Source organism: Mustela erminea, chromosome 18 (genome assembly GCF_009829155.1).
Source record: "Mustela erminea isolate mMusErm1 chromosome 18, mMusErm1.Pri, whole genome shotgun sequence".
Lineage (NCBI taxonomy): Eukaryota > Metazoa > Chordata > Mammalia > Carnivora > Mustelidae > Mustela > Mustela erminea.
In genome coordinates, this window is record NC_045631.1 from 20,651,571 (window position 1) to 20,676,021 (window position 24,451).

The 24,451-nt window shown below is 40.2% G+C and overlaps 1 protein-coding gene across 3 annotated transcripts; it reads right to left on the reverse strand.

The window, feature by feature from the left end:
- Nucleotides 1-3,158: 3,158 nt before the first annotated feature.
- WSB1 (WD repeat and SOCS box containing 1) lies at nucleotides 3,159-21,754 on the reverse strand. Of its 3 annotated transcripts, XM_032320646.1 has the most exons (9): nucleotides 21,391-21,753; nucleotides 14,398-14,566; nucleotides 13,300-13,568; nucleotides 12,030-12,161; nucleotides 9,495-9,595; nucleotides 7,067-7,239; nucleotides 6,416-6,529; nucleotides 4,853-4,960; nucleotides 3,159-4,367 (listed from the first exon to the last, which is right to left on the reverse strand). In XM_032320646.1, the coding sequence occupies exons 1-9, from the start codon at nucleotides 21,428-21,430 to the stop codon at nucleotides 4,208-4,210; spliced, it is 1,266 nt and encodes a 421-aa protein (XP_032176537.1). In that variant the 5' UTR covers nucleotides 21,431-21,753; the 3' UTR covers nucleotides 3,159-4,207. The 3 variants fall into 3 exon arrangements, with proteins under 3 accessions (XP_032176537.1, XP_032176538.1, XP_032176539.1); XM_032320647.1 differs by lacking the exons at nucleotides 3,159-4,367; nucleotides 4,853-4,960 and adding an exon at nucleotides 5,748-5,800 and having other exon boundaries at nucleotides 21,391-21,754; XM_032320648.1 differs by lacking the exons at nucleotides 3,159-4,367; nucleotides 4,853-4,960; nucleotides 6,416-6,529; nucleotides 7,067-7,239 and adding an exon at nucleotides 7,450-8,639 and having other exon boundaries at nucleotides 21,391-21,754.
- Between the last annotated feature and the right edge of the window lie 2,697 nt (nucleotides 21,755-24,451).

Consider the following 24,451-nt stretch of genomic DNA (forward strand, 5'->3'; position numbering starts at 1 on the left):
CTTTTTTTAAAAAAGATTTTATTCATGTATTTGAAGAGAGAGCAAGCACAAGCAGAGGGGAGGGGCAGCAGCAGAGGGAGAAGCAGATTCCCCCATAAGCAAGAAGCTCGATGAGGGACTTGATCCCAGGGCCCTGGTATCATGAGCGGAGCCAAAGGCAGAAGCTTAACCATCCAGACACCCTGGTTCCCCTTTTCTATCAGCCTCATCCCTGGCTATTTTATTACCAGTCTCATTAGCCTTCTCAGCTTGCTTTTAATATTCATCATCCTTCCTTTCCTGCAAGAATATCTCATTATTAAACAGCAGCTGGGAAACACACACACAAACGACTTACTGGAGTCACCACTTCATCTGTCTTCGTTGCAAGTCAGATAACTCTATTTCCTGACCTATACTAGAGGTTTTTTCCCCTATGGTTCACACTTTATTTTCGGAATAGATTTTTTAAAGAGTCATTACTGCTTCTGCCTCATTTAAAATAAAACCAAAAAAAGGATCACTGTCCTCACTGTATTACACAAAGTCTAGGGGTTATTTTCAGACCAGGAAAGTGACTCCCTGCTAGGTATTACAGGTAGAGAAAGTTCCTAGATTTCTATCACCTCTAAAAGAGAAACCACAAGGGTAATCATAGTTGTTGTCTCCAATGGGGAAAGTGCCAGTTAATACAAATTGAATGAAATTGTTCTTCCTTCCAATCCCAGCCTTAAAGTTTTTTCCAGACTCTGGAAACCTGTATTAAACCTATGTAAAACACCAAACCACAACCACAATGCTACCCAACTACCTATAATATAAATTTATACCTTATTCAAACCAGGTATTTTGCTTTTAGCTACAAGCAAGCTTTACAGAACAAAAAAGGTCAGGATGAAATTATCTACTAATCTTTATTCCTCCCAAACATCTTACCATAAATACAAACTAAGGTTATGATGACCATTTCTCCAGGTTGCACTTTTTTTCCAGGTTGCACTTTATTGCTAACAGCTCTTACTTCAAAGGGGATTTAAAAACAAAAAAAAACACAGTATACTCCATATCAATGCTTTACCAGATTTTGAAACTGACATCCAAAATACTGGTAATTTAACTCTACTTGTGCTTTATAATCTAAACATTCTATAGTTAAAATGCATTCTTGGGCCCAAACCTGGTCAGAATTACTTGGATAAAAGATCACCCACAAACCTCCACTTGATTGACCGGATGGTTGGATTCACCCCCGGTTTCTGGTTTGTGAGACGATGCTGGCTTCTCATACTTGGGACTTTCTCATCCCTGGGCAGGCTGGCGGACAGTCAAGTCCCCTGCACCCATCCGCCACGGACTCAACCGACAAGCATGCTACAGGCAGTCCAGCCTTTTTTGGTCTTGCTGCCTTGAGGGCAGCGAAAACCAGCTGAACCCAACTTCACTCTGTCACAAGTAGGCAGGGGATTTCAAGGATCATAAAGTTAAGGTGTGCTAACCTAAAATCAAGTTACAGGTCTTCAAGTCATCTGAAGTCATTTAAATTATCTGAAATTGTGAAAGACAACTTGGCTGCTGAGTGTGAAGCATCCTGTGTGGCCCTAAAATAGGAAATCCGATCTGAACATAAACGATCTCTTGCCAGTTCTCCAAATGGCATGCTTCTAGCAAATTAGACAAAGCAGTATCATTTTGATAACATCCCATAGCTAGAATCTGACCTGACCACATCTTTCCTATTCTCCCTTGGTCACCCAGCTCTAAAATAGTATCATCCTGTTATATTTCTACAGACAAATGGAACACTTGAGCAGTTTTCCACTTGACTTACATTCTGCAATCTTCCTTTCACCTTGGCACTATGATTTTCACATGAAAAGGTAACAAGCAATTTGGCCTTCTCAGAGAACGTGTCTTCCAAAAATGCAATTTTTTTTTTTTTATTTGACAGATCACAGTAGGCAGAGAGAGGGAGGCAAAAAGAGAGGAGGAAGCAGGCTCCCCGCCGAGCAGAGAGCCCGATGGGGGGCTCGATCCCAAGACCCTGGGATCATGACCTGAGCCGAAGGCAGAGGCTTTAACCCACTGAGCCACCCAGGTGCCCCCAAAATGCAATTTTTACCTGATTAGGTATGTTGGCTGGAGAGTATATCATTTCATAGTATAAATAGTAAGTAATGCTATCTTATTATTTTCAAATTATAAAGATGTATTACAAAGTAAAATGCAAGAAAGAAAAATCACAACAGGTTTAAAGATGGTTTTGTGCTACTTTTTGTATAATGGGATTCTCAAGAAGTAATGGGCACATTTTCTATTGGCTTTCAAATTTGTAACTTGCACCCTTCACAGAGCCAACTCCAAGAACTTCCAGATGATTTTCAGTGGCAACAACCAAATCTTCAAGAGCACATGACTAATGAAAGTTTTGCTCGTCTTGCCTCCTCAAAAGGTCCACATCACTAGACTTTCCTTTGGCTACTTTAAATAGACTTACGCTAGGCCTGTTGCTTCCCCTAAAAGATTTTTCTTTTGCTCAACAGTTATTTCCCCTTGTTCCAGAGCTTTTCTGTGCTCTTATTTATTGATTCATTTATTTATTTTTAAGAGACGAAAACACCATCTTTAATGAACCCACCTACACAGAAACCAGGGAATGCTCCCTGCCTTGCAAGGTCTCAATGGGAAAAGAACTTGGTCTCTTGCAAAAACCATCTTATAAAAACAAAAGGCTTCAAAGCACCAGTGGCTAAACCCATTGAGTAGAAAGGAGGCTGGGGAGTGGGGGTGGGAGGAGAAAGCTGGAGGCAGGAGTTGGCCTGGAAGCAGGATGGCAGTCAGGCCCGAAGGGAGCTGCCCCCTTCTTGAGCAGAACCCCTAGCTACCTGGGTAGACCACAGGAGACCTCAGTGCCTGGGGTGGCCAGTGGAACTCCTGGGGCTGGCTCCTTGGCACAGCACTGCAGAGGGGATTTTCTGTGCTTCTGAAGTATTAATTACTACAGTTCTCCCAGAACAAATCACCATAAAAGTGGCTGCATTTATGAAGCATTAACTCTTAATCACTAGTACTCGTGCAATTCATTACCCTTTTTGCTTAATTTGCCTCAGTCTTACATTGGAGACACACAAAAGTACGGAACTTTTCAACATACTTAAGAAATGTTTACAAGAGTGGGTTGGTTTGTTTGTTTTTTTAACAAGTCTTTAATTAAAAAAACTCAAAAATATATAATCAAGCATTTTACATAATGCATACATTCTTAATATCTGCAGGTAAGATAAATAACAGAAGGCAAAAGCAGATACACTGGATTGCTTCTCTTTGGCAAATCACCAATATTACCCCCTGCAGAAACATGATACATGTAAAAAAACATAAAAATAAAAATAAAAAAGCAAAACCATGGTTTTTAAATTGTCCCTTAGTACAAATAACAAAATATTTACCAATAATACAGTAGATGGAATTTTCAAATTGACTAAAATTGGTAATACTTTATATCATGGGGTTAAAGTAGCAAGCTGCTTTCCAAAATTAAGGCCCGCAGCAATGGTTATATAGTTATGGGGGGGGGAACAATGCGGGATGGACACACACACAGACACACACACACACACACCCTTTTCCTAGTTATACCTGGCTGTTTTTATTTAATAATGTCACATTCAAATTCTACCTCTCGGATGCCATTCCTAAAGAAAATAAGATCCTTTCCCTGTGGGTTTTACCTGCAGATCAGATGCCTGACTCCTCCCACCCGCAACCAAATTTGCATTTTTAAAAATCAGGAACCAGCTTTCTTCAGCCAGTATTTACCATCTAACTCAGTGGCCCAGAATAAAAAAAATTCCTTCCATTTTATCGTGAAGCTAGGTATTGCAGCTCTACGAAGCAGTATATACATGTTGGAACTAAAAGTTAAAAAAGCAGAAGTGTCCATTCAACACATAGCAGCTTTTATCTAAATATATACATGTATGTATATGGTTTCACAGTTAAATTTTAGGGAAAAAAAAAAAAAAAAATTTACATTTGATATGTCCGGAAACAGTTCTCCTATAGTCTATAAATAATATTTTAATATGCTCAAATGATCAAAATGCACAAGAATGTATCAAGTTAAATAAGTCTTCTAAACCTTGAAAAACAGATACTTGAAGTCAGTCAAGCTTGAGGTTTGTGTCAAGTGTGCTCTGTCAGACCCTAGGACCAGGGAAGACAGAGCCCTCTAGAGACGATAGGCGAGAAACTCCAAAACTTTGGAAGGAATCGGTAGCTTCTGGACCTCTTGGGTGGGCATCACTCTCCGGATCGACATGCGACACAAATGTTGAAGGCTAGGGACTTGCCTCGGAGTGGCCCAGAAATAGACACTTCCATCATGTGTCCTAAACAGAAAACAACAAAAAACATCACAAACTCAGTCACCTTCATACACATATATCAGCATCCTATAGCTCAAACAACTAACATCCAAGGCTGTGTATGACAGTCACAAACTACACACTAAAACCTAATTAAGGAAGACGAACCAATGATCTTCTTTATGACAACCTAACAGTATTGTAAGAAACCCTTATGGAAGACTTAGTGATAATAGAAATTGGCTGCTTTGACTAAAAGCCACCCCAGGGCACCTGGCTGGCCCAGTCGGTTAAGCATTGGACTTTGGCTTGGGTCATGATCTCAGGAGCCTGGGATGGAGTCCCCCATCCGGCTCCCTGCTGTGCAGGGACCCTGTTTCTCCCTTTGCCTGTCCCTTCTGCCCTTCCTCCCTCTCTCCCTGTCAAATAAATAAATGAAATCTGAAAAATAAAATAAAAGCCACCTTAAATTAAACTGCCTCTTAAAGAAAATAGAAAAATCAATTTACCCAGCAGCTAAAACACTGCCATCAGTAGAAAAGGCACAGCAAAGACCATTGCTCAAAGGTGCAACTTGAACTGGATAATCCTCATCAATTCTCCAGAACCTCACCATTCTAGAAAGGAAATAAATTATCCATTGAGTATCTAGCAGGATATTTAAGGTAAAAGCAACATCAATACTTCAGACAAAAAATGCCACTCTGAGTCATAAAATACACACCACACAGATACACACAGTCACCGCAGCAAGCAATTACTCTAACTCAATTACTCTAACTTGCTTTATGAAGTATTTTCTAGCCTATGCCAATCAGTAATTTGGATCAACTCACACTTAAGAGACTATAATGCATGGCTGCCTTCCCTTCCCAGTGTTCAGATCCATAATGGTCACAAGCAGAATCCTTCTCCTTATACTCAATATCTGAGAATTTGCAAAGCCAAATGAAATTTCTTTGGCAAACAAGGATGTTAACATTAACATTATGTAACATTACAAAATGAAAAGACTAATTTATGAAAATACTGCAATTAACAACACGTCTGTGAATCAAGATCTGCCAATCTTATTTTTCCAAAAGGCAAAAAGGGTTTTACTCTCTTCCCAACACATTTAAAAAACCTTTTCAGGGGCATTTGGGTGGCTCAGTGGGTTAAGCCTCTGCCTTCGGCTCAGGTCATGATCCCAGGGTCCTGGGATCAAGCCCTGCATCAGGCTCTCTGCTCAGGAGGGAGCCTGCTCCCCCACCCACTGCCCCCGCCTACTTGTGATCGCTGTCAAATAAATAAATAAATAAATAAATAAATAAACAACTTAAAACAAACAAACAAAACAAACAAAACGGAGGGCGTGCACCTCCGACTTTTTGGGCAGCTGGGGCACCCAAGGATGGGGCTGACCTTTTCAGATAGGTAGAAGGTGTCTAGAAACAGCAGAGACTGGATATTCAAATCTGAACAGAGAAACAGTGATTGCTGGCAAAAACAAAAAATAAAAACAAACAAAAAAAACAAACAAAACAACACTTTCTCTGTTCTGGAAAGACAACAGTGACTCACTTTCTGAATTAATGTGACCAAATTAATTAATGCTGTATACCATACATATTGTATAATAAAAGCATGAGCAAAAGGAATGGTGCTACCTAGGTTCTGCTTCATACCAATAAGTAGTACACCTCACTCATGTGACATTTCATCTTGTAGCCTCAAAAGCAGTGGACACAAGTCACTCTGCTTTTACCATTTATTTCACTTTGAAAATGTCATTCTGCTTCAACCTTTACAAGATATTACTGAAAAAAAGACCCAGTTTGCCTACACTAGCTAACACACAAGAAACACAGGGAAAGGCATGGATTATCTTTAGCTTGTACAACTCCTCTTCTTCAGGCCAAAATTCTTTAAGACACACATCTCTCAAAGTCTTGTCTGGAGAAACAGACACTAAAACCCACACTACAGAAAGATTTTTTTTTTAAGCCTTGAAAATGTTTCCAGTAAGTAGAAAGATGAAAGTAAATCTTTAGAAGACAATAAACAGGTCAAACTATAATTCACACACTTACTTATCATCAGCAAGGCTTGCAACATGCAGTCCATCATGACTAAAAGACACAGATCGTACCCATCGGTCATTTGCTCCTCCAGCAAATATTGGAGTAGGTGGGGGAAACAGGTGCCTGAGGTCAAATACATGTTTTCAGTGAAAATGAGAGTCACTTCAAGAAGCAAAACTACCCCTGTACAAAATATATCTGTCTCTGATATGTTTGTCTATGTTTGAAGAGGCCTTAATGACCACAGCTGAGGAGACTGAACAGAGCTGATTCAAATTAAATGAAAGGAACCTTAAAAGAATTACTAATCTTCTTTTCACAATGTGGTTAAGACACTAAGATTAACTCCAACGTCATTTTCAACTGTTTTTCAAAAACCTTGACATGAAACTCTAAATATAATTATCACTTCTACAGAGTCAGATACTGTCTAATGACAATAACATGATCTCTATCAAGAGCGCCAAATTTGTTTTTAGAGTTTTTATCTAAAGTTCTTATTATTCAAGGACTTAAATAATACTGAAATTTAAAACTATTGACAGACTACAATTTTAAGTCTCACATGTTAGTGATTCCAATCATTCATGTAGTTTCTTCAAAGTTATACTAACAGCCAGAGATGAACCACAGACAACAACTAATTCATGCTGTACCCACCCAAATTCCATCACAATGTGTCCAGTATGTGGATCCCAGATATATACTCGAGTATCATAAGATGCAGTAGCCAGTAATGCTCCATCAGGAGAAAAGTCACAAGCTACAACATCATGGTGGTGTCCTTCTAGTTTCCGTATCATGGTATATTTATCCATATTCCAAAGGAAAACCTGCAATAAAAAGGCAAATGTTATAGCTTCATTCAGACACACAGAGGACAAAATGGCACAACTTAATCTAAAATAACTAAATTTAATTAACATTATATTAAACATTATAAATTATGAATTAAAAGAATATGTATGCTCAGTGTCATAGCCAGATTAAAAATCAGTCTTTAAGTTAATTAAAGTAGACATGCAAATTCTATTTCAAATGTTTCTGTTAAATGTTAATTTAAAAATAAGCCTAAACATAAAAAAGGCAATGCAATTTTTAACCACAAAGTTATACTGAAATCCATTTATTCCAAAAACTAATTAACTAAAATATATACAGAAATAAATAGGGTTAAGTACTACAAACCCCCTTCTTTTTTTTTCCAGAAACTACCAAATTTTTAAAAAATATACAGACAGAAAATGTAATGTTAACAAATTGTTACTCCATTGGCATCTCCCTTTGAGATAATCACTTGTTTACAATAGGCTTGGGTCACCAACGTGAGCCTAGGAAGAGAAACAGATACTGCAAGCAAAGAGAATTTTCACAGCCAAATGAAATTTCTTTGGCAAACAACAAGGATGTTAAACCACATTACAAAATGAAAAGACTAACTTATGAAAATATTACAATTAACAACATGTCTGTGAATCAAATTTGCCAATCTTATTTCCCAAACAGACCACAATCATTAGTCATTTTAAGTATAAAACATTTAAATTACTTTAGTACAAGTTTACGCATAGTTTTTGATTCTATAAGATCAATACTCAAGACTGTGCAGAATAGTTCTGAATAGGATTTAAATGTTTACTTCAGTCTAGTTGTATTAAATACAAGCTTGGAGGTTTACAACAATCCTAGTAAGACAATCTCTCCTCTTGGAATAAAGCAATCCTTTTTGCTACTTTTTTTCTGCACAGACACAATATTTTTACTTCCAAAGAAAAATAAATACAAATTTTAAGTTGATCCAGAGAAAAATACAAATTTTAAGTTGGATCAAAGTCTTACTGTATCTCTAACATCTCAAAGAATTCCAAAAAATAGCACAGAGAAACCATCTGAAAGCCAATTACATTACATTAAATTGGTTTCACATGTCAGACTCCCAATTCCACGAGACTGGAAGATCAATTTACTTGGAGTCAGTGGGTTTCACTGCGGGGGAAATCACTTTAAAAAAGAAAAAAAGAAAGAAAGAAAAGCAGAAAGTGGACATCGACCAGCACCTGTGTACGTACAGTACACCTTGCAGCCGAATGCAAGGTTACTTCATCCTATGGTAAAGGTCGCCCCCAGCCCGGTAGCCAGAGATGCCACTCTTTCTGCCCAGCTAACACCATTGTGCGCCTGTGTGCGAGTGGTGCCAGCATAACCTCAATCACACCAATATTGCTGCCACCACCTGTGACAGGGAAAGCAAGAAGCATATGGAAAACACACAGCCTAAAATAGCAATGTCAATATCCAGCTTTGTTCTTATGATTTTTAAAGAACTGAATACTTTTTTCCTCAACTTCTAACATTTCCAACTATTATTTTAACATACTTCTTGGCTAAATAAAATGCATTTAAAACCAGCCTCCCACCCCCAGTAATTCAGAGTGTATTCTGAATACCCCACAGATTTGGACTCCACCATTTTTCATAAACATCTGAAGCTAGTAAGATCTCTTTAACTACACTAAGAGCTGGCAGACAACTAAGAGTTCATTAAAAAGCATAACCCTCTCAAGAGTTACTTTATACTTAATCTGTCCACAGGTATGCTATGCCAGACAGACCTTGTCAATTTCATATATAATTCACTCTACATATACATGAATGCTATTTTTATTATTAGATTTTTAAGTTACTTTTTTTCAGTTAAATGTCCAGGACCAGCTGGGAATCAAAACTTTTTAAACAGCAAACTGGACAAAAAAAATAGAACAACAGAGAAGAATTAGCGGGAATGTCTTAACATTTGGACTAGATCTCTTCTATAGCACATAAAGTTTCCCAGATCTTTGAAAAAGTAAATTTGACATACCCCTTACTTTATGAATATTATTGCTGACTAAAAGCAATCCAATTTCTCACTCCACAATCAATAACTAGATTTAATTTCCCTCATGCAAATTCTCCATCATGAAATAAAATACTTAAGATATTCATGACACCGAGCACAGATTTAACAGATTACTTAAAATTTCAAATGATTATGCACACATCATTACAATCCAGTTCACAATGAATGTACAAGAACTTTGATACATACTGCTTTACTGGCTCCCACTGAACACAGCATAGAAGAGTCAGGAGAGAATGCACAGCTATACACCCAGTTCTGATGGCCCCTCAATACTTTCATCATGTTTCCTGAACAAAAAGAAATACCTGTGTTAACCTTAGAGTTCACTTCAAATGAGCAGCATTTCAAAAATGGCAGAATCACAGATCACAAAATTCTATAGCAGCTGTGACTTATCTGTAACTAGGGTTGGATATAAACCAATTGCTTATTTTGTAAAAGTTCTATTGGAACACAATCATGCCCCTGTGTTTATGTTGTGCTACAGTGGCAGAGATAACTAAGGCAGAGACAGCATGGTGCACGAGCCTAAAACAGTTGCCATCTGGCGCTTTAGGGAAAAGTCTGCTGACCCTTCACCTATAGGAGATAGAATTCTTTTAGTCTAATACATTATTCTACAAATGAAGGAACTCGAACACTTCAAGGCTGAGACCTGAGGAACAACTTCAAAGTGCCTTTCATCCTTCCTTTCTGATAACCTACATTCCATTCCAAAGCCCCTGTGCATTATATCTGAAGCACACAATTATGTCTACAGATATTTTAATTCTTAATTTTACAAATACTTACTGAATGCCTACATGTCAGGCACTGAGGAGACAGCCATGAATAAGACTAAGTCCCAACTCTCCTGAGTTTATATTTTACTGAATTCGTTTTTTTTTTTTTTTTTTTTTTTTTTTTGAGGGGTGGGAAGGGGAGAGAGGGTGAGAGAATCCCAAGCAGGCTCCATGCCCCAGCATGGAGCCCAATGGATGGCTCAATCTCACAACCCTGAGGTTCATGACCTGAGTTGAAATCAAGAGTCAGATGCTTAACCAAATGAGCCACCCAGGCGTCCCTGAGTCTGTATTCTTAAAACATATGCACACGGGGCACCTGGGTGGCTCAATGGGTTGAGCCACTGCCTTCGGCTCAGGTCATGATCCCAGGGTCCTGGGATCGGGCCCCACATCGGGCTCTCTGCTCTGCAGGGAGCCTGCTTCCTCCTCTCTCTCTGCCTGCCTCTCTGCCTACTTGTGATCTCTGTCAGATAAATAAAAAATCTAAAACAAACAAACAAACAAAAAACATATGCACACAACTGAAAATGTGTTGAGGGGCACCTGGGTGGCTCAGTGGGTTAAAGCCTCTGCCTTCGGCTCGGGTCATGATCCTAGGTCCCGGGATCAAGCCCTGCATTGGGCTCTCTGCTCAGCAGGGAGCCTGCTTCCTCCTCTCTCTCTCTGCCTGCCTCCCTGCCTACTCGTGATCTCTGTCAAATAAATAAATAAAATCTTTAAAAATAATGTGTTGAGAAAGCAAGCAGCATTTGATATGCAAAAGAAAATAAAAATTTAACCACCAAACTATTTTAACTGTTGGGATCTCTCCACCCCTCAACAGCCAAAAATTCAGAGAACACTAAGATGCAAAGGAGGTCCGGTCATGGTTTGGTAAGACAAGCGTATTATTTTATCAGGCAATGGTTATAGCCCATCAGCTGGAACAAGTCTCCAAACCCCAGACTTTTGTTTTCTACTACCTTCAGTTTAAGTCAGCAATACTTCTAAGCAAGACCTTAACCTTGAGCCTGAGGCTCTTAGAGCACTATCAGATCTTAAATATAAGGTGTTAGCTAAAGCTGTAACCTTTCTCATTAGCCGCTAAGAAGCAGAAAGATATGCTCATCTCTGGTCCTCTTAAATGAGGTAGACTCTCCAAACTTTCTAAGCACTGCAATTAACGAAGTTTCAGGTACTTAACACTAACATACCTTTTATTTATCTTTTTATTTACAGATTTTTATTTGTCAGAGAGAGCGAGCGAGCGAGCAAGCGAGCACACAAGCAGGGGGAGCAGGTGGAGGGAGAAGCAGGCTTCCTGATGAGCAGGGAACCCAATATGGGACTTGATCCCAGGACCCTGGGATCATGACCTGAACCGAAGGCAGCCGCCTAACTGAGCCACCCAGGGGTCCCTAACGTACCTTTCATTATATTGGATAGCAAGTCTTTCAGTAATTACTTACTTAACCTATCCAACTTATTATTATGCTTATAAGCTTTTAGTTATAAATCCTGGTATATAAATGTCTTAATCTAAATTTTATTAGATTACTAAATTATATATAACTTCGAGACCTACTTAAATTTTTGCTTAGCAAATGAAGTTAACCACCTTCCCTAAGATGAAGGAAATAAACGCAGACCAGTTCATTTATAAAAACCTAAAAATGACCCAGATTTTGTCCTCATATAGCTGATACAGATCTGTGTGGTTAGTTTCTGAGTAACATAAGATTGTTTAGAGTAACTGCTGGTTCCTGTTCTGGGTCACATTTATGGTTGCATTTGATCTGCACAAGGGAAGAGACCAAACCAATTAAAAGATAAGAGCAAACTTTGATCACAGGCCACTTTTAAACTCAAACACCCCAAATGATCGACACTTCTTGGCATCTCTCATTAATGGTGTTAAGAAACTCATTCTGTTTCACAGCTTGTAAAAAAGACATACCATCATCTTTCAGGTCCCACACTCTCAGAGTTTTGTCTCTTGAAGCTGATACTAGGATCAAGCTCCCATCTGGAGCAAAAGTTAAATCTCTGACCACTTCAGTATGATCTACCAAGTTAAGGAGGAGTTTTCCTAAATCCAATGGAAGAGGGAAAAAAGACAATGTTAATTTTTATCAGCTTCTCTTTAAAATAGGGTTCTTCACCATAAAAAATTATATATACATGTAGAAATACTTGTCACCTCCTTAGTCTCCCAAGCATAAAGTGACTTAATAGTGCTTTTACTATCACCTTTAAAGATTCTCTATTTACACAGTTGTAAAATGGATTATTTCCAGGGTAACAAAACCTAAATTTATTAGATCAGCTTAGAGAAAATTCCTGAAATGCAAAGAAGTTAATTTACCATCAGGAAAACCCACATTATCATTTTTAAATCTTTGTACAGTATGATTTTAATATAAAACCAAATTTTCCCTTTTCTTTTCCTTGGCCTTGGATTACTAAGACTGTCCAACTCCCCAAAAGATTGTTATCTCGCAACAACCTAAATTTTCAATAATAATCAGTGAAAAAATATGCTTTATGCATCTAATATTGAGAGTTTTGTTTTCTATGAAAATCTATGCGCGTTCCTTCAATTTTTTCAAGAATCCAATCAAATTTACTGACTCACTGTCCTCATTCAATAGTAGCATCACTTGCGGTGTTCTACTGTACCTAGTTTTCCTGCTCATTTTAAAAAATGTCTTCAAATTTTTAAGGACATACCATCAGCCAGAACTATCAAGTTCACTTTTAATTGCCCAAAGAATTTACCTTCTGAACCTATCTGGTTAAACTTTAAATACAATGTCACTAAAACTTCCAAAGGTTAGACAATTTAAAAACCAGATTTGCATTGAAAGCCTCCAAGCTATCAACTGAAAAAGTATGTAATGAAAACACCCTGCCATCTGAGTCATAAACTAAATTATTAATTTATAAATTAAATTAAGGATTAAAAATTAAAATTAATGTTTATTCCTTAGACACGACCTTCTTACTGTAATATTCTCTTAAGAGTGACCAAGCAGTGAGAACTCTACTCATAAAATAAAACCATGAGCAGAAGATGCTATGTAGGCCAATCATAAGGACACATTCATAGCATCAATTCTTGCTTTTCAGCAAGCTAATATCTCAAATCTTATCTTCTAGTGCCTATGAGAGATGCCCTGCATCACAAAATAATCAGGTTTGCTTTTCAACAAACTATGGCCCTGTACCTGTATATACATCCCATATTTTGATACGCCCATTGTTTAATCCTGTGGCAAGGAGCAGCTGATCCTGTCCGAATCTGAATCGATGCCATTCTATATTGACACAGCGACTCTGTTTTTCTGGAACCGAAGATCCAAAAGCAAGACTCCAGACTATGTCACCACAGTCTATAATATGTTCGCGAGGTTTATTTTTCTGACCACCATCGCTATTTTGTCTTGACAATCTCAAACCGCTTGAATTGGTGATATTCTTGGTGCCATGCAAGAGACTGAGGGGAAAAAAGGTCAGATTGACATCTAGTTATTATGAACTCTGGACTCCTGCAGATACTAAATGATAAATGTTTGTTAAAATAACCTCAATTATTACCATAATGATACTGAATAACAATAGAATTCTATGGATGGGAAGGAGATATTTGCAATTAGCTATGAGGGTATGACCGAATAAATTCAAACTAAAAGATATCTTCAGTTGCTGAGATTAAGTTTAACATTAAGCAATGTATAATTTCTTTGTATCAAAATTTTCCTCAGAACCACTATAATCAATGAGGACTCCTTTAGCTAACCTAAAGTAAGTGTAACAAGCAAATAACAAAACAAAAAACCTGCTTAACTTAAGATATTTATATAAAGGTCAACTAGACACAAAAAGGGTGAGATTAAATTTAATATATATTTTTTAAAAACTTTCAACAAATAAATCCAAGCAGAGGAATTTTAAGTACATAAAAATAATTAATTACACGATCAGCATACTGCTGTTATCTAATAAAATGTCGTGAAATTCAAAAAGTGTCACATAACAAAAGGTCATCTTCCCTTGCGTAAGGCAATATAGACACTACCAAGAAACCAGTAATCTGCTTTTTAATACAAAGACACAAAAGCATCTGAGAAAGTCCGTAACATAAAAGGCCAAACAATTCTTCCCACAAATTTTCCAATAAATATATTCAGCTTATGATTAGGATACATTTACAATACCCTACACTACAAAGAAAAACTTAAATATCACAATCTTTCTATTACTCCACACAGATAACAGTAAATTCTACAAAGACATACAATATACAAATTAGAAGAGAGTCTTACAAGTTCTTAAGGCACTGGGACCAGGGAACAAGCTTTACTGTACGATGTCCTTGTGACCAAGCAAAGTACGAACCATCTGGAGCAAAAGCAACAGTCCAATTCTCACGACCACATTTCTTGTCAAAGGGAGCTGCTGGAGCTAGAAGTTCACCTATAGTACGTGATCTCACTAAAAGAAGAAAAGATACACAGGATGTCACATATAACCGATAATGAATCTGAGACTTCCTCAATATTAATTTGGGACTCCTAACTTCATTGAGTTTCGATGCAGACAAGGTCTAAGGAGTTCTGATTTCTACCCTTAATGATAATAACTATCTTCAAGTTTTGATAAAATGGTTTTCCAACATCACCCCACCCAAGAGCTTGTTTAGAAAGCTTCAATTAAAAAACCTGGTTAAGGGGCACCAGGGTGGCTCAGTGGGTTAAAGCCTCTGCCTTCTGCTCAGGTCATGGCGGGGATCAAGCCCTGCATCAGGGCTCTCTGCTCAGCAGGGAGCCTGCTTCCTCCTCTCTCTCTCTCTGCCGTTCTCTCTGCCTGCTTGTAATCTCTGTCAAATAAATAAATCAAAAAAAAAAAAAAAAAAAAAAAGAAAGCAAGCCCTGGTTAAGGTACTGTAATATCAGGGTTAGCAATTACTCAACTACTGACTTTTGCACTGCCTTATGTTTTCATCAAATTACTGACATCTAAAATGCAACAGGCCAAACTTAACTTTATAAGGAAAGTATCTTCCAATAAGTTTGTAATTTTCAAAAACCACAAACCACTATAAAATACAATAGTTTATCATTATTCAAAGGAAAGCAATATTAAGTGGTCTATTTAAACATGATATTCTTTTTTTTTTTTTTTAAGACTTTTTAAAGTTACCTCCAAACCCAATGAGGGGCCTGAAGTCACAACCCCAAGACCAAGAGTCACATGCTCCGCTAACTGAGACAGCCAGGTGCCCCAACATGAGTATTTTTTCAGGCCCAGGTCACAAAGAGTCATAAAATTCCTAGAACTAGAAAGGACTTAATGGTTATTTAGTACAATCTCCCAATTGCTGCTTTAAAATGTATTACATTTGTGATCCTCAAACATCTTAATAGTGAGCCATAAACTGACCAAAAATGGAAGTAATTCTTTTGTTTTTTAAGGACAGAGAATAAACAATCTCATGTTTTTAATTTAATTAAGACTACTTAAATTTAGGGGCACCTGGGTGGCTCAGTCACTTAAGCGGCTGCCTTTGACTCAGGTCATGATCCCAGGGTCCTGGAAGAGCCCATCCAGGTGCCCTGCTCCATGGAAATCTGCTTTTCCCTCTCCCTCTTCAGCTCCCCCTGCTTGTGCTCTCTCGCTCATGTGCTTAATCTCAAATAAATAAAATCTTGAAAGAAAATAAAGGGTACCTATATTTATCATTCATAACAAAAACTGGCACATTTCCAGAGTACAGAGACTTTTCGTTCGCATTTAACAAGAAGTATATCAACAAGCTCTTACTATACATTTGTGTATGCAAACTTGGCCAGAATTTCCTCAACTTGGGTAAAGAATCTTTATCACTCACTGTATCACCACTGCTCTCTTGGGCTGGTCTTTTTTTTTTTTTTTTTTAAAGATTTTATTTATTTATTTGACAGACAGAGATCATAAGTAGGCAGAGAGGCAGGCAGAGAGAAGAGGAAACAGGCTCCCTGCTGAGCAGAGAGCCCAATGCGGGGCTCCATCCCAGGACTCTGGGATCATGACCTGAGCCGAAGGCAGAGCCCTTAACCCATTGAGCCACCCAGGCGCCCCTTGGGCTGGTCTTGATTTCAAATTTTGCTACTCTTCCTTTTCAGGTATAAATTAGTATCTCTTTAGTTTCGCTACCTTCTATTCAGTGCTGGCTAACTATTTTTAGTTTTGGATTTAAACTTCCCAACAACTAAACTACATATATCCTATGTATTGCAGTTCAAATAAGAACCACTTACGCTCTTATTGCTAAAGCAGATATATACCTACACCGGCCCCCCATGTACTAGTTCAGGTGACACTTCAAGTCTCAATGTGTGCTCTGTCAACAGCCAGTGGAGCACCTGGCATATGACAGGTGATCAGTAAATATTTACTGAGTGAATATAAAAGCACATGTATAAGTTCCCATTCTTAAAGGATTTCAACATTTCCTTGTCTAAGTTTTTGATACATTAACAAACAAGCTATGGTTTAAAAAGTAAAACAGGGGACCCTGGGTGGCTCAGTGGGTTAAGCCTCTGCCTTCAGCTCAGGTCATGATCTCAGGGTCTTGTCCTACATCGGGCTCTCTGTTCATCGGGGAGCCTACTTCCCCCTCTTTCTCTGCCTGCCCCTCTGCTTGTGATCTCTGTCAAATAAATAAATAAAATAAAAATAAAGATAAAAAGTAAAACAGGGGCACCTGGCTAGCTGAGTCAGCAGAACATGTGACTGCTGATCTTGGGGTTGTGGGTCTGAACCCCATGTTGAGTGTAGAGTACTCAAAAATAATAAAATCCAAAAATACATATATAAAAAGTAAAACAAAATTGAGACCTATTTTTTCTATGATATTCAGAAATACGAATACCTAATAAGGCTTACTCTGTTTTTGTGGAGCTGACATTATCAAAAATTTTCCCTCTGATGACTCAAAAATCTTCTTCCTAGGGTGTCTGGGTCAGACAGTCATTGAGTGTCTGTCTACCTTTGGCTCCAGTCATAACCCCAGGATCCTGGGATGGATCCCCACGTTGGGCTCTCTGCTCAGTGAGGAGTCTGCTTTCCCTTTGTGCTCTCTCTCAAATAAATAAAATCCTTTAACAAAAAAATAAATCTTCCTCCCTGCATCTGGGCTCTCCCTTTCTCTTTGTGCTCTCAAATAAATAAAATCCATAACAAAAAAAATAAATCTTCCTCCTTGCCACTCGACCCACTCAGTCCTGGTTCTGACCTAAGAGAGTAAGCTTAATCCTGCTCTCACATGACAGTCATATACTGAAGAAAGCCATGACATCAGCAAGTAAATCTTTTCATTTATAAATAAATAAACTGCCATAAGCCTTTCAATCACTCCTTAGATTACATGGTTTCAAGTCCATTCCCTACCTTTGCCTACACTTCTCTGGAGAAACTCCAGTTGGTAATGGTCTTCATAAAAGTGGCACCCCGAACTAAACACAACACCTCAGGTGTGGTTTGATCAAAGGAGCAGAACCCCCAGCTACTTCCCACCCCAAGTGTATCCATAAAGCATAAGGTGACATTATTTTGACCAGCAGTTACATGACTTTAACATAAAATCCACAAACCAGTGACCCTTATATGCCTGCAGAATGATTTCCTTTCTTTCCTTTTTTTTTTTTTTTTGAAATATACAAATGATTTTTTAAACTTTTTTTTTTTTTTTAAGCTTTTATTTATTTGACAGAGAGATCGCAAGTAGGCAAAGCAGCAGGCAGAGAGAGAGGGGAAAGCAAGCTCCCTGCTGAGCAGAGAGCCTGATGCAGGGCTGGATCCTAGGACCCTGAGATCATGGCCTGAACTGAAGGCAGAAGCTTACTTAACCCACTGAGCCACCCAGGCGCCCCTACAAATGTTTTTGAAAGGGCTTGCTGTTCCTTATATTGCTTTTCCTTACAGTCCTCCAAGGTCACACACATAGATGGTTAACCTCACCATGGTAGTTCATGTGCCTGATTCCTGAATTTGCAACCCCTGCCTAAATTTTTTTTTTTTTTTTTTAAATATAACTTGGGTTTCTGTTTAATCCTATCTTTTGAAGGAAAAAGAAAGTTTGGGAGTCAGGGAAACAAGTTTTAAAATTCAACTGGAAAAAAAATTTTTTTCAACCAAAAAACCCAAGCATCATCTTCAAGAGAAAACCCCTAGCTAAACTTGATGAGTATATTCTTATAATTTCTATCTCAAAAAAATAGAAGACTGGCCCTTGTATTCAACTTAAAAACATCTGGTTAATTAGACTAGAACACACCACTCCTTTAGCAAGCAAGATTAACTTTCCCACAAAAGACTCTTTTTTTTACTCTGTACTTTAGCATCACTCTATTTTTCTTTTACCTTGACCACACTCACAAAACTCCTCTGGTTTAAAGGTGGAAATTAACAACCAAAAATTGTTTCAAATAACAAAGACCATGAACTAAAAAGCTAATTTATTCTTAAACACATAGACATTCAAGAAATGGGGTCATTATTTTAAAACTACCAAGTAAGGGGTATCTGGGTGGCTCAGTGGGTTAAAGCCTCTGCCTTCGGCTCAGGTCGTGATCCCAGAGCCCTGGGATTGAGCCCTGCATCTGGCTCTCTGCTCAGCAGGGAGCCTGCTTCCTCCTCTCTCTGTCCGCTTCTCTGTCTGCTTCTCTGCCTACTTGTGATCTCCATCTGTCAAATAAATAAATAAAATCTTTAAAAAAAAAAATACCAAATAAATAAATGCTATACTGTCACAAGTATTAGCAATTAACTTGGTGTTTCCTTGCTTGTTAACAGGCACATCAAGTGATTTCTCCCCCTCCCCCAATGATCTCTGCCATCAAATGATTCAAGCACTCATTCAGATACTTGCTGGTACAGTATTATCAAGGTTATAATGAAGTGCTTCGAAAAAAAAAATTTTTTTAAGTTAAACCTTTATGACCTGCAGCTGTTTAATATGAGTATCGTAAGAGATACATGATTTAATGACCTTGTATAAGGGAAAAGCTGCCTGCCATGGGAACTCAGCCATAAAATACAATTATCTGTACAGTAGTAATACACTGAGTTACTGCTGAACCGAATGAACCAGATTTAGCTCCTTCTTCACATTCCTCTCTGCAATTTCATAACCAGAAAGGGAGGATCTGTGGTAGTGCCTTGTGAAAGAGGGCAGCAGCTCCAGGCAGTACTCCCTGTCTCACAAGACTTCTTTAATCAGTCTAGGAATCTTGCCTCTCCTCTTTCAGCACTTGATAAACGGAAGAGCTATAATTAATACTCAAAAAGGGGGAAAAGCTAAGTCCTTACTGAAAGTTACAAAGCTACACAGAGATATGACTGTTTAACTCTGTATCCAAATGGTACTTCCGAAGAAAGAAACAAAAAAGAGGGCTGGTGGGGGTGGTTCGAAAGCTTAGAAAAGGCCGAGGTTCTTTCAGATATTTGGGACCTGGCTAATAATTTTATACTACAGCCAGCAAATAACACTGAGATGTTACTAAATATGAAAAACGTTAACTGAAAAGGCTATTACTTAGTGTGGCTGGTTCTTCTACCTTATTCAGGTATGCTCAGAAGCTCTACTCAGCCGCTGCAAGGCAGGACTGGAAAGTTTTCAAAATGATTCATCAAGATAAAGTAAAACAGATAAATGAAAGGCAGATCACTTATCTGTGATACTATGGTGGAGCAGAGGAGGAAAAAAGCCCACTGGACTCCACTGGACTAAAGAACTTCTGGGTTCCATGTTCGACTCAGCACCTACTTACTAGTCTTAAAATACAGTTAAAATAAAAAGTAGGCATGAATTTTATTTTCCCTGTGTATTTATTTAAAGATTTAAATTTTAAAGATTTACTTAAACCTTTAAATAAATAAATAAATTTGACAAGAGATCACAAGTAGGCAGAGAGGCAGGCAGGCAGAGAGCCGGATGCCGGGCTCTGCCGGGCAGATCCCAGGAACTGAGACCATGGCCTGAGCCAAAGGCAGAGGCTTTAACCCACTGAGCCACCCAGGCGCCCCTTCCCTGTGTATGTAAAACAGTTATTAGAAACTGGGCTAAAGTCCCCTCCTAACCTGCCATTCCTAACCTGCCATTTAACCTTATCCTTAAGAGAACAAAAGTCCAGAATTCTAAGATAACTGTCTCTAGATATAAAAACTGAACTCACATACAGGATAAAGGGCCTACTGGTTACTTAGCTTCTCCCTTGGTCTAGAAGTACCTCCTCCATATATTTAAAGGCATACATAAAGGAAGAGGAAATGCAAAGGGTCTTTGCTCAGTAACCACTTCCAATTTTCATTTAATTAACACAGTAAGTTTGGTGCTGGTTTTTTGGGGGGGGGGGTGCAAAGTCTTTATTTTTTAAACTATAATTTAAGATGTATCACATGACTTGGCAAGTTCAATGTTTACTAAGCCTATCCATCAATGCACAGCACCAACTCCCCCGAAAATTATTCCAGTTATTTTCCCGTTAAGGGCGAATTTAAATGCGAGATGCTCTCAACGACTTGACGCACAGCCTCCAGGATCTATTGCCCTGACTTCGGTGTGGCAGGGGCTAGCCTCTAGACTAGTTTTTAGACCGCCTTTTCAGAGTGCGCTCTTTCATACAACAGCTTTACTCCTGTCATTCACCCAACCATTCTGCTCCTCCCCGCTCCTCTGTGTAGAAAAGATAATTGAGTCTCCTCCCCTGAGCCGCTGCCTTCCTTAACGCCAAGCCGTTTTTAAAAAATGCTGCTTTAAAAAAAAAAAAATGCTGCTTTTTCCAGGCCGCTGGCACCTCTTCGGTCGTATTTCTCCTTTAGGAATAGCTGATATACCTACCTGAGGACCCCTCCCCTTTCATTGCACTCAGAGCACCCAAGTTTACTTTTCGCGTCCCCAGACCTGCCCAGCACTGGCCTATCCACTCGACGCCCAGAGAATCCCAGGAGAATGACCCTGCGCGTTCCTCCTTAAAGGAAAACTGGGGGCTCCCAGGGGGTGGGTGTCCGCCCCCGGCCAGTCAGGAGCGCCCCGAACCCGAAGATCCGCCCACTGCCTCCCTCCTAGCCTCGCGCACAGTAGACGCTGCAGCAATGACGACCCCATTTACCCCTCCGCGACACCCACCAGCGGGGCCGCTTCCTTCCTCTATGCTCCAGGGCTTGGCCCCGGCTCACCCCTTCTTCGCTTAGACTCTTCCTCGTCCGGGGACTCCCCGCCTCTCCGCAGCCCCGGCACGCTCACCACACCCCTCACCCACAGACCCATTCCTCACCGATCTCTTTCTCGTTGACCCTCGGGGGAAAGCTGGCCATCTATGGGGCACCGTCTGATTCCGGGGGTGCGATGCGGACCCAACGATAGAGAAGGGATCGGCGAGCGCTGAGGGGCGTGACGCGGGCTCGGTCCCTCCCGGACCGGGGGACGGAGGGAAGGGGCGGGGGCGGAAGCGGGAGCCTCTGCCGACTCCCCGGAAAAGCTCCCGAAGGCCTCGGACCAAACTACGGAGTCAAACACAGACAATAGACCCCGCTCCCCGCCTCAAGCCTACGGACCAAGACGCTCCCCTCAACTCCGCCGACCGCAAACCAGACACTGGAGACAAAATGGCGGGCGGCGCGGGAGAGATAGCACGGCGGCGCGGGCGGGGTCTCGTGACGCCATCGCTCGAAGCCCCGCCCCCCGACGCTCGGGACGTGACGGTCTGGGCTCGGTGCCCCGCCCCCCCGCCGGGTACGCGCGGGCGTTTCTGCGAGGACTGGACAGGCTGGGGTAGGAAGAACGCGGAGGCGAGGGCGGAATCCGGGCTGCATCCCCAGCCCACCCGAGGCCGGAACGCTGAGTCCGAGCTGTGCTTCTAGCTCGGTTTTGTTCCACCCCTCCGCGGCCCCCGGAACGATAGCGTGGTCTGTATTTCTGAGTTCAGATGCCCTCGAAAAGGCAAACGGGGAATCGTATAATACCTATTGGCCCACCGCTTAAAGATGGCGTGGAATTGAAACTGGCTGGACCAAAATGAACAAAAAAGACATTTCAGATTTTACCCCGATTTGGCCACCTCCCCAGCCCTCACGTGCTTGATGCAAAAAATGAGATGAGAATGAACACCGATCGCGGTAACCCCAGCCGTGCGGACGGCGGTCATCCTGACCTGGCCGGCCGGTGTTTGCAAGGGTCGAGGAGACCGGGCGTGCGGGCGGCCCACCCAGCCCGGGGACCTCCCTGCGCTGCCTTGTGCTGGCTGCTCCTGCATCCTGGCCGCCCCACAAGGCTCGGCCCTGCCCCGGCCTCTCCCGAGGCAGACCGGGTCGTGTCCGCTCAGACTGAGGTCTCTGGCAGGCAGCTAACTATTCACACAAGGCTGATGAAAGTGCCTGTGGGCCAGAGCCACGTTGCTTCCCGATCACAGATGACAGACTTGCATTTTAAGGGGCCCTTCTGTGGACTCTAATCCGTGTTCCACTGGAGGACATCTAAGGCTGGGAATTTCAAGTATGTGGCAGATACTGCTGGGAGAGGAGTTGCATGAGTCAGACCCTTCTGGGAGTTCTCAAATCACAGCACGTCAGGCATGTCTATTTTTCTTTGCGTGTTAATTATTCCAATAGTGAAATGTTTAGTAGCAGGCTAAAGAAATCAACCCCTCTCTTTTATTTTCAGGCAACAAATTTAAATTTATTGACGGCTTACTGTGTCCCAGGCACAGGGGCTAGTGGCTGAGTATTTAGAATAGAACAATTTTAACGCAGTCTTGTGGCTCGTATATCAGCATTTCTATCAGTCCCTTTTCATTGTTTTAACCAACTGCTGCTAGTACCTCTGTTTACTTATACTATACCTTACAAATTCATAGAAAATACCAGTTTTTGACTGCCTGAAATTCTTTGGTGGCTTTTTTAGACAGTTGTTTAATTACTGGAGTTAATCCTGCTCTCCAACAAACTTCCTGACCATTTTCTCAACCAAAGTAAAACAATGTAATGAAAAACAGTTTTACTATTTGTCGTCAATAGTGATCATATCTAATATTTTTTGGATCCATGCTACATGCTAGACACTGTTCCATGTAAGTGCTTTTATGGATTAACTAATTTAATACCCACAACTGTATGAGTAGCATATTTAATCATTCACATTTTATACTTAGTAACTTGACAACAGGCACGGAGCTACTTAGAGGCAAAGTGCTAGATTTGAACCCAAACTTGTCTGACTATCCTGCCCTACTTCCATGCTATCTCATAAATGAAACCAAGCTTGAAAAGCGAATCTGTATCTGGCATCTCATAGCTTTGTTATTTTAATGTCAAATCTGAAGGGCCATCTTATCCCCTGCATATCCCATAATAGTGGAAGATTCTTCAGAGTTCTGTCCTTGACCCACAGCCTTTTTCTTCTTCCACACCAACCCTGGGTTATGGCAGCTTCTATTTTGGGTTTAACAACCAGCTAAGACCAGACCTACCTGACCTCTCTCTTGAGCTTAAAATGTGCATATTCAGATACTTAGAATAAAGCTCAGCCCTCCAAAACTGAATACATTGTCTTCTCTCCCAAAGTTGCTCTTACTGTCTATATTCCCTATCCTAGTAAATACGTCCACCCAACCAGAGGTGGAGGCATTCTTTTTTTTTTTTTTTTAAACATTTTTAAAATTTATTTGACACAGAGAGAGACATCACAAGTAGGCAGAGAGGCAGGGGGAAGCAGACTCCCTGCTGAGCAGAGAGCTTGATGCGGGGCTCAGTCCCAGGACCCTGAGATCATGACCTGAGCTGAAGGCAGAGGCTTAACCCACTGAGCCACCCAGATGCCGCAAGGTGGAGGCATTCAGACTCCTCCACCTCTCCCTCAATCCACCAATTCTGCCCATATTTTCTCAAACTGATCTGGAATCTGTCCTCTCTGTTCCAGCTCAGCTGTCTCTGTCTTAGCTCAAGATTTTATCTCGTTCTGTCATCTCTCTTAACAATCCTTTATAAACCTATCCCCGAGAAACCACCATCAATACCTTGGTGTATTTCCTTCTACTCTTTTAAAAATTTGACTATCGCTGTGTCTGTGGGCGAATTATTTAGCCCCCCTATGCCTTAGTCTTCTCATCTATAAAATGGAGATAATAATAATACCTATTTCACAGTTTTGAGAATGAAGTGAATTTATCTGACAAAGTGTCAGACACTAAGGGTGAGATACGTGTTAGATACCGTTTTTGTATATAGTAAGTAATCCCAGCTAACTGCAAAGCTGAGAGATCAAAATCTCATAAAAAAAAAAAAAAGGGATTGGTAAAGAGCCATTAAAATGACCTTAAATATGTGTATAATCAAAATAAT

Coding starts and splice junctions, on each gene's coding strand:
- WSB1 (XM_032320646.1), bottom strand. CDS start 21,430: ATGGCCAGCTTTCCCCCGAGGGTCAACGAGAAAGAGATCG. Junction 7,240..9,494: donor CAGTGGGAGCCAGTAAAGCA/GTATGTATCAAA, acceptor TTTTTATTGCAG/GTTTTCCTTTGGAATATGGA. Junction 4,961..6,415: donor GCAAGCCTTGCTGATGATAA/GTAAGTGTGTGA, acceptor TTTCCTTTCTAG/AATGGTGAGGTTCTGGAGAA.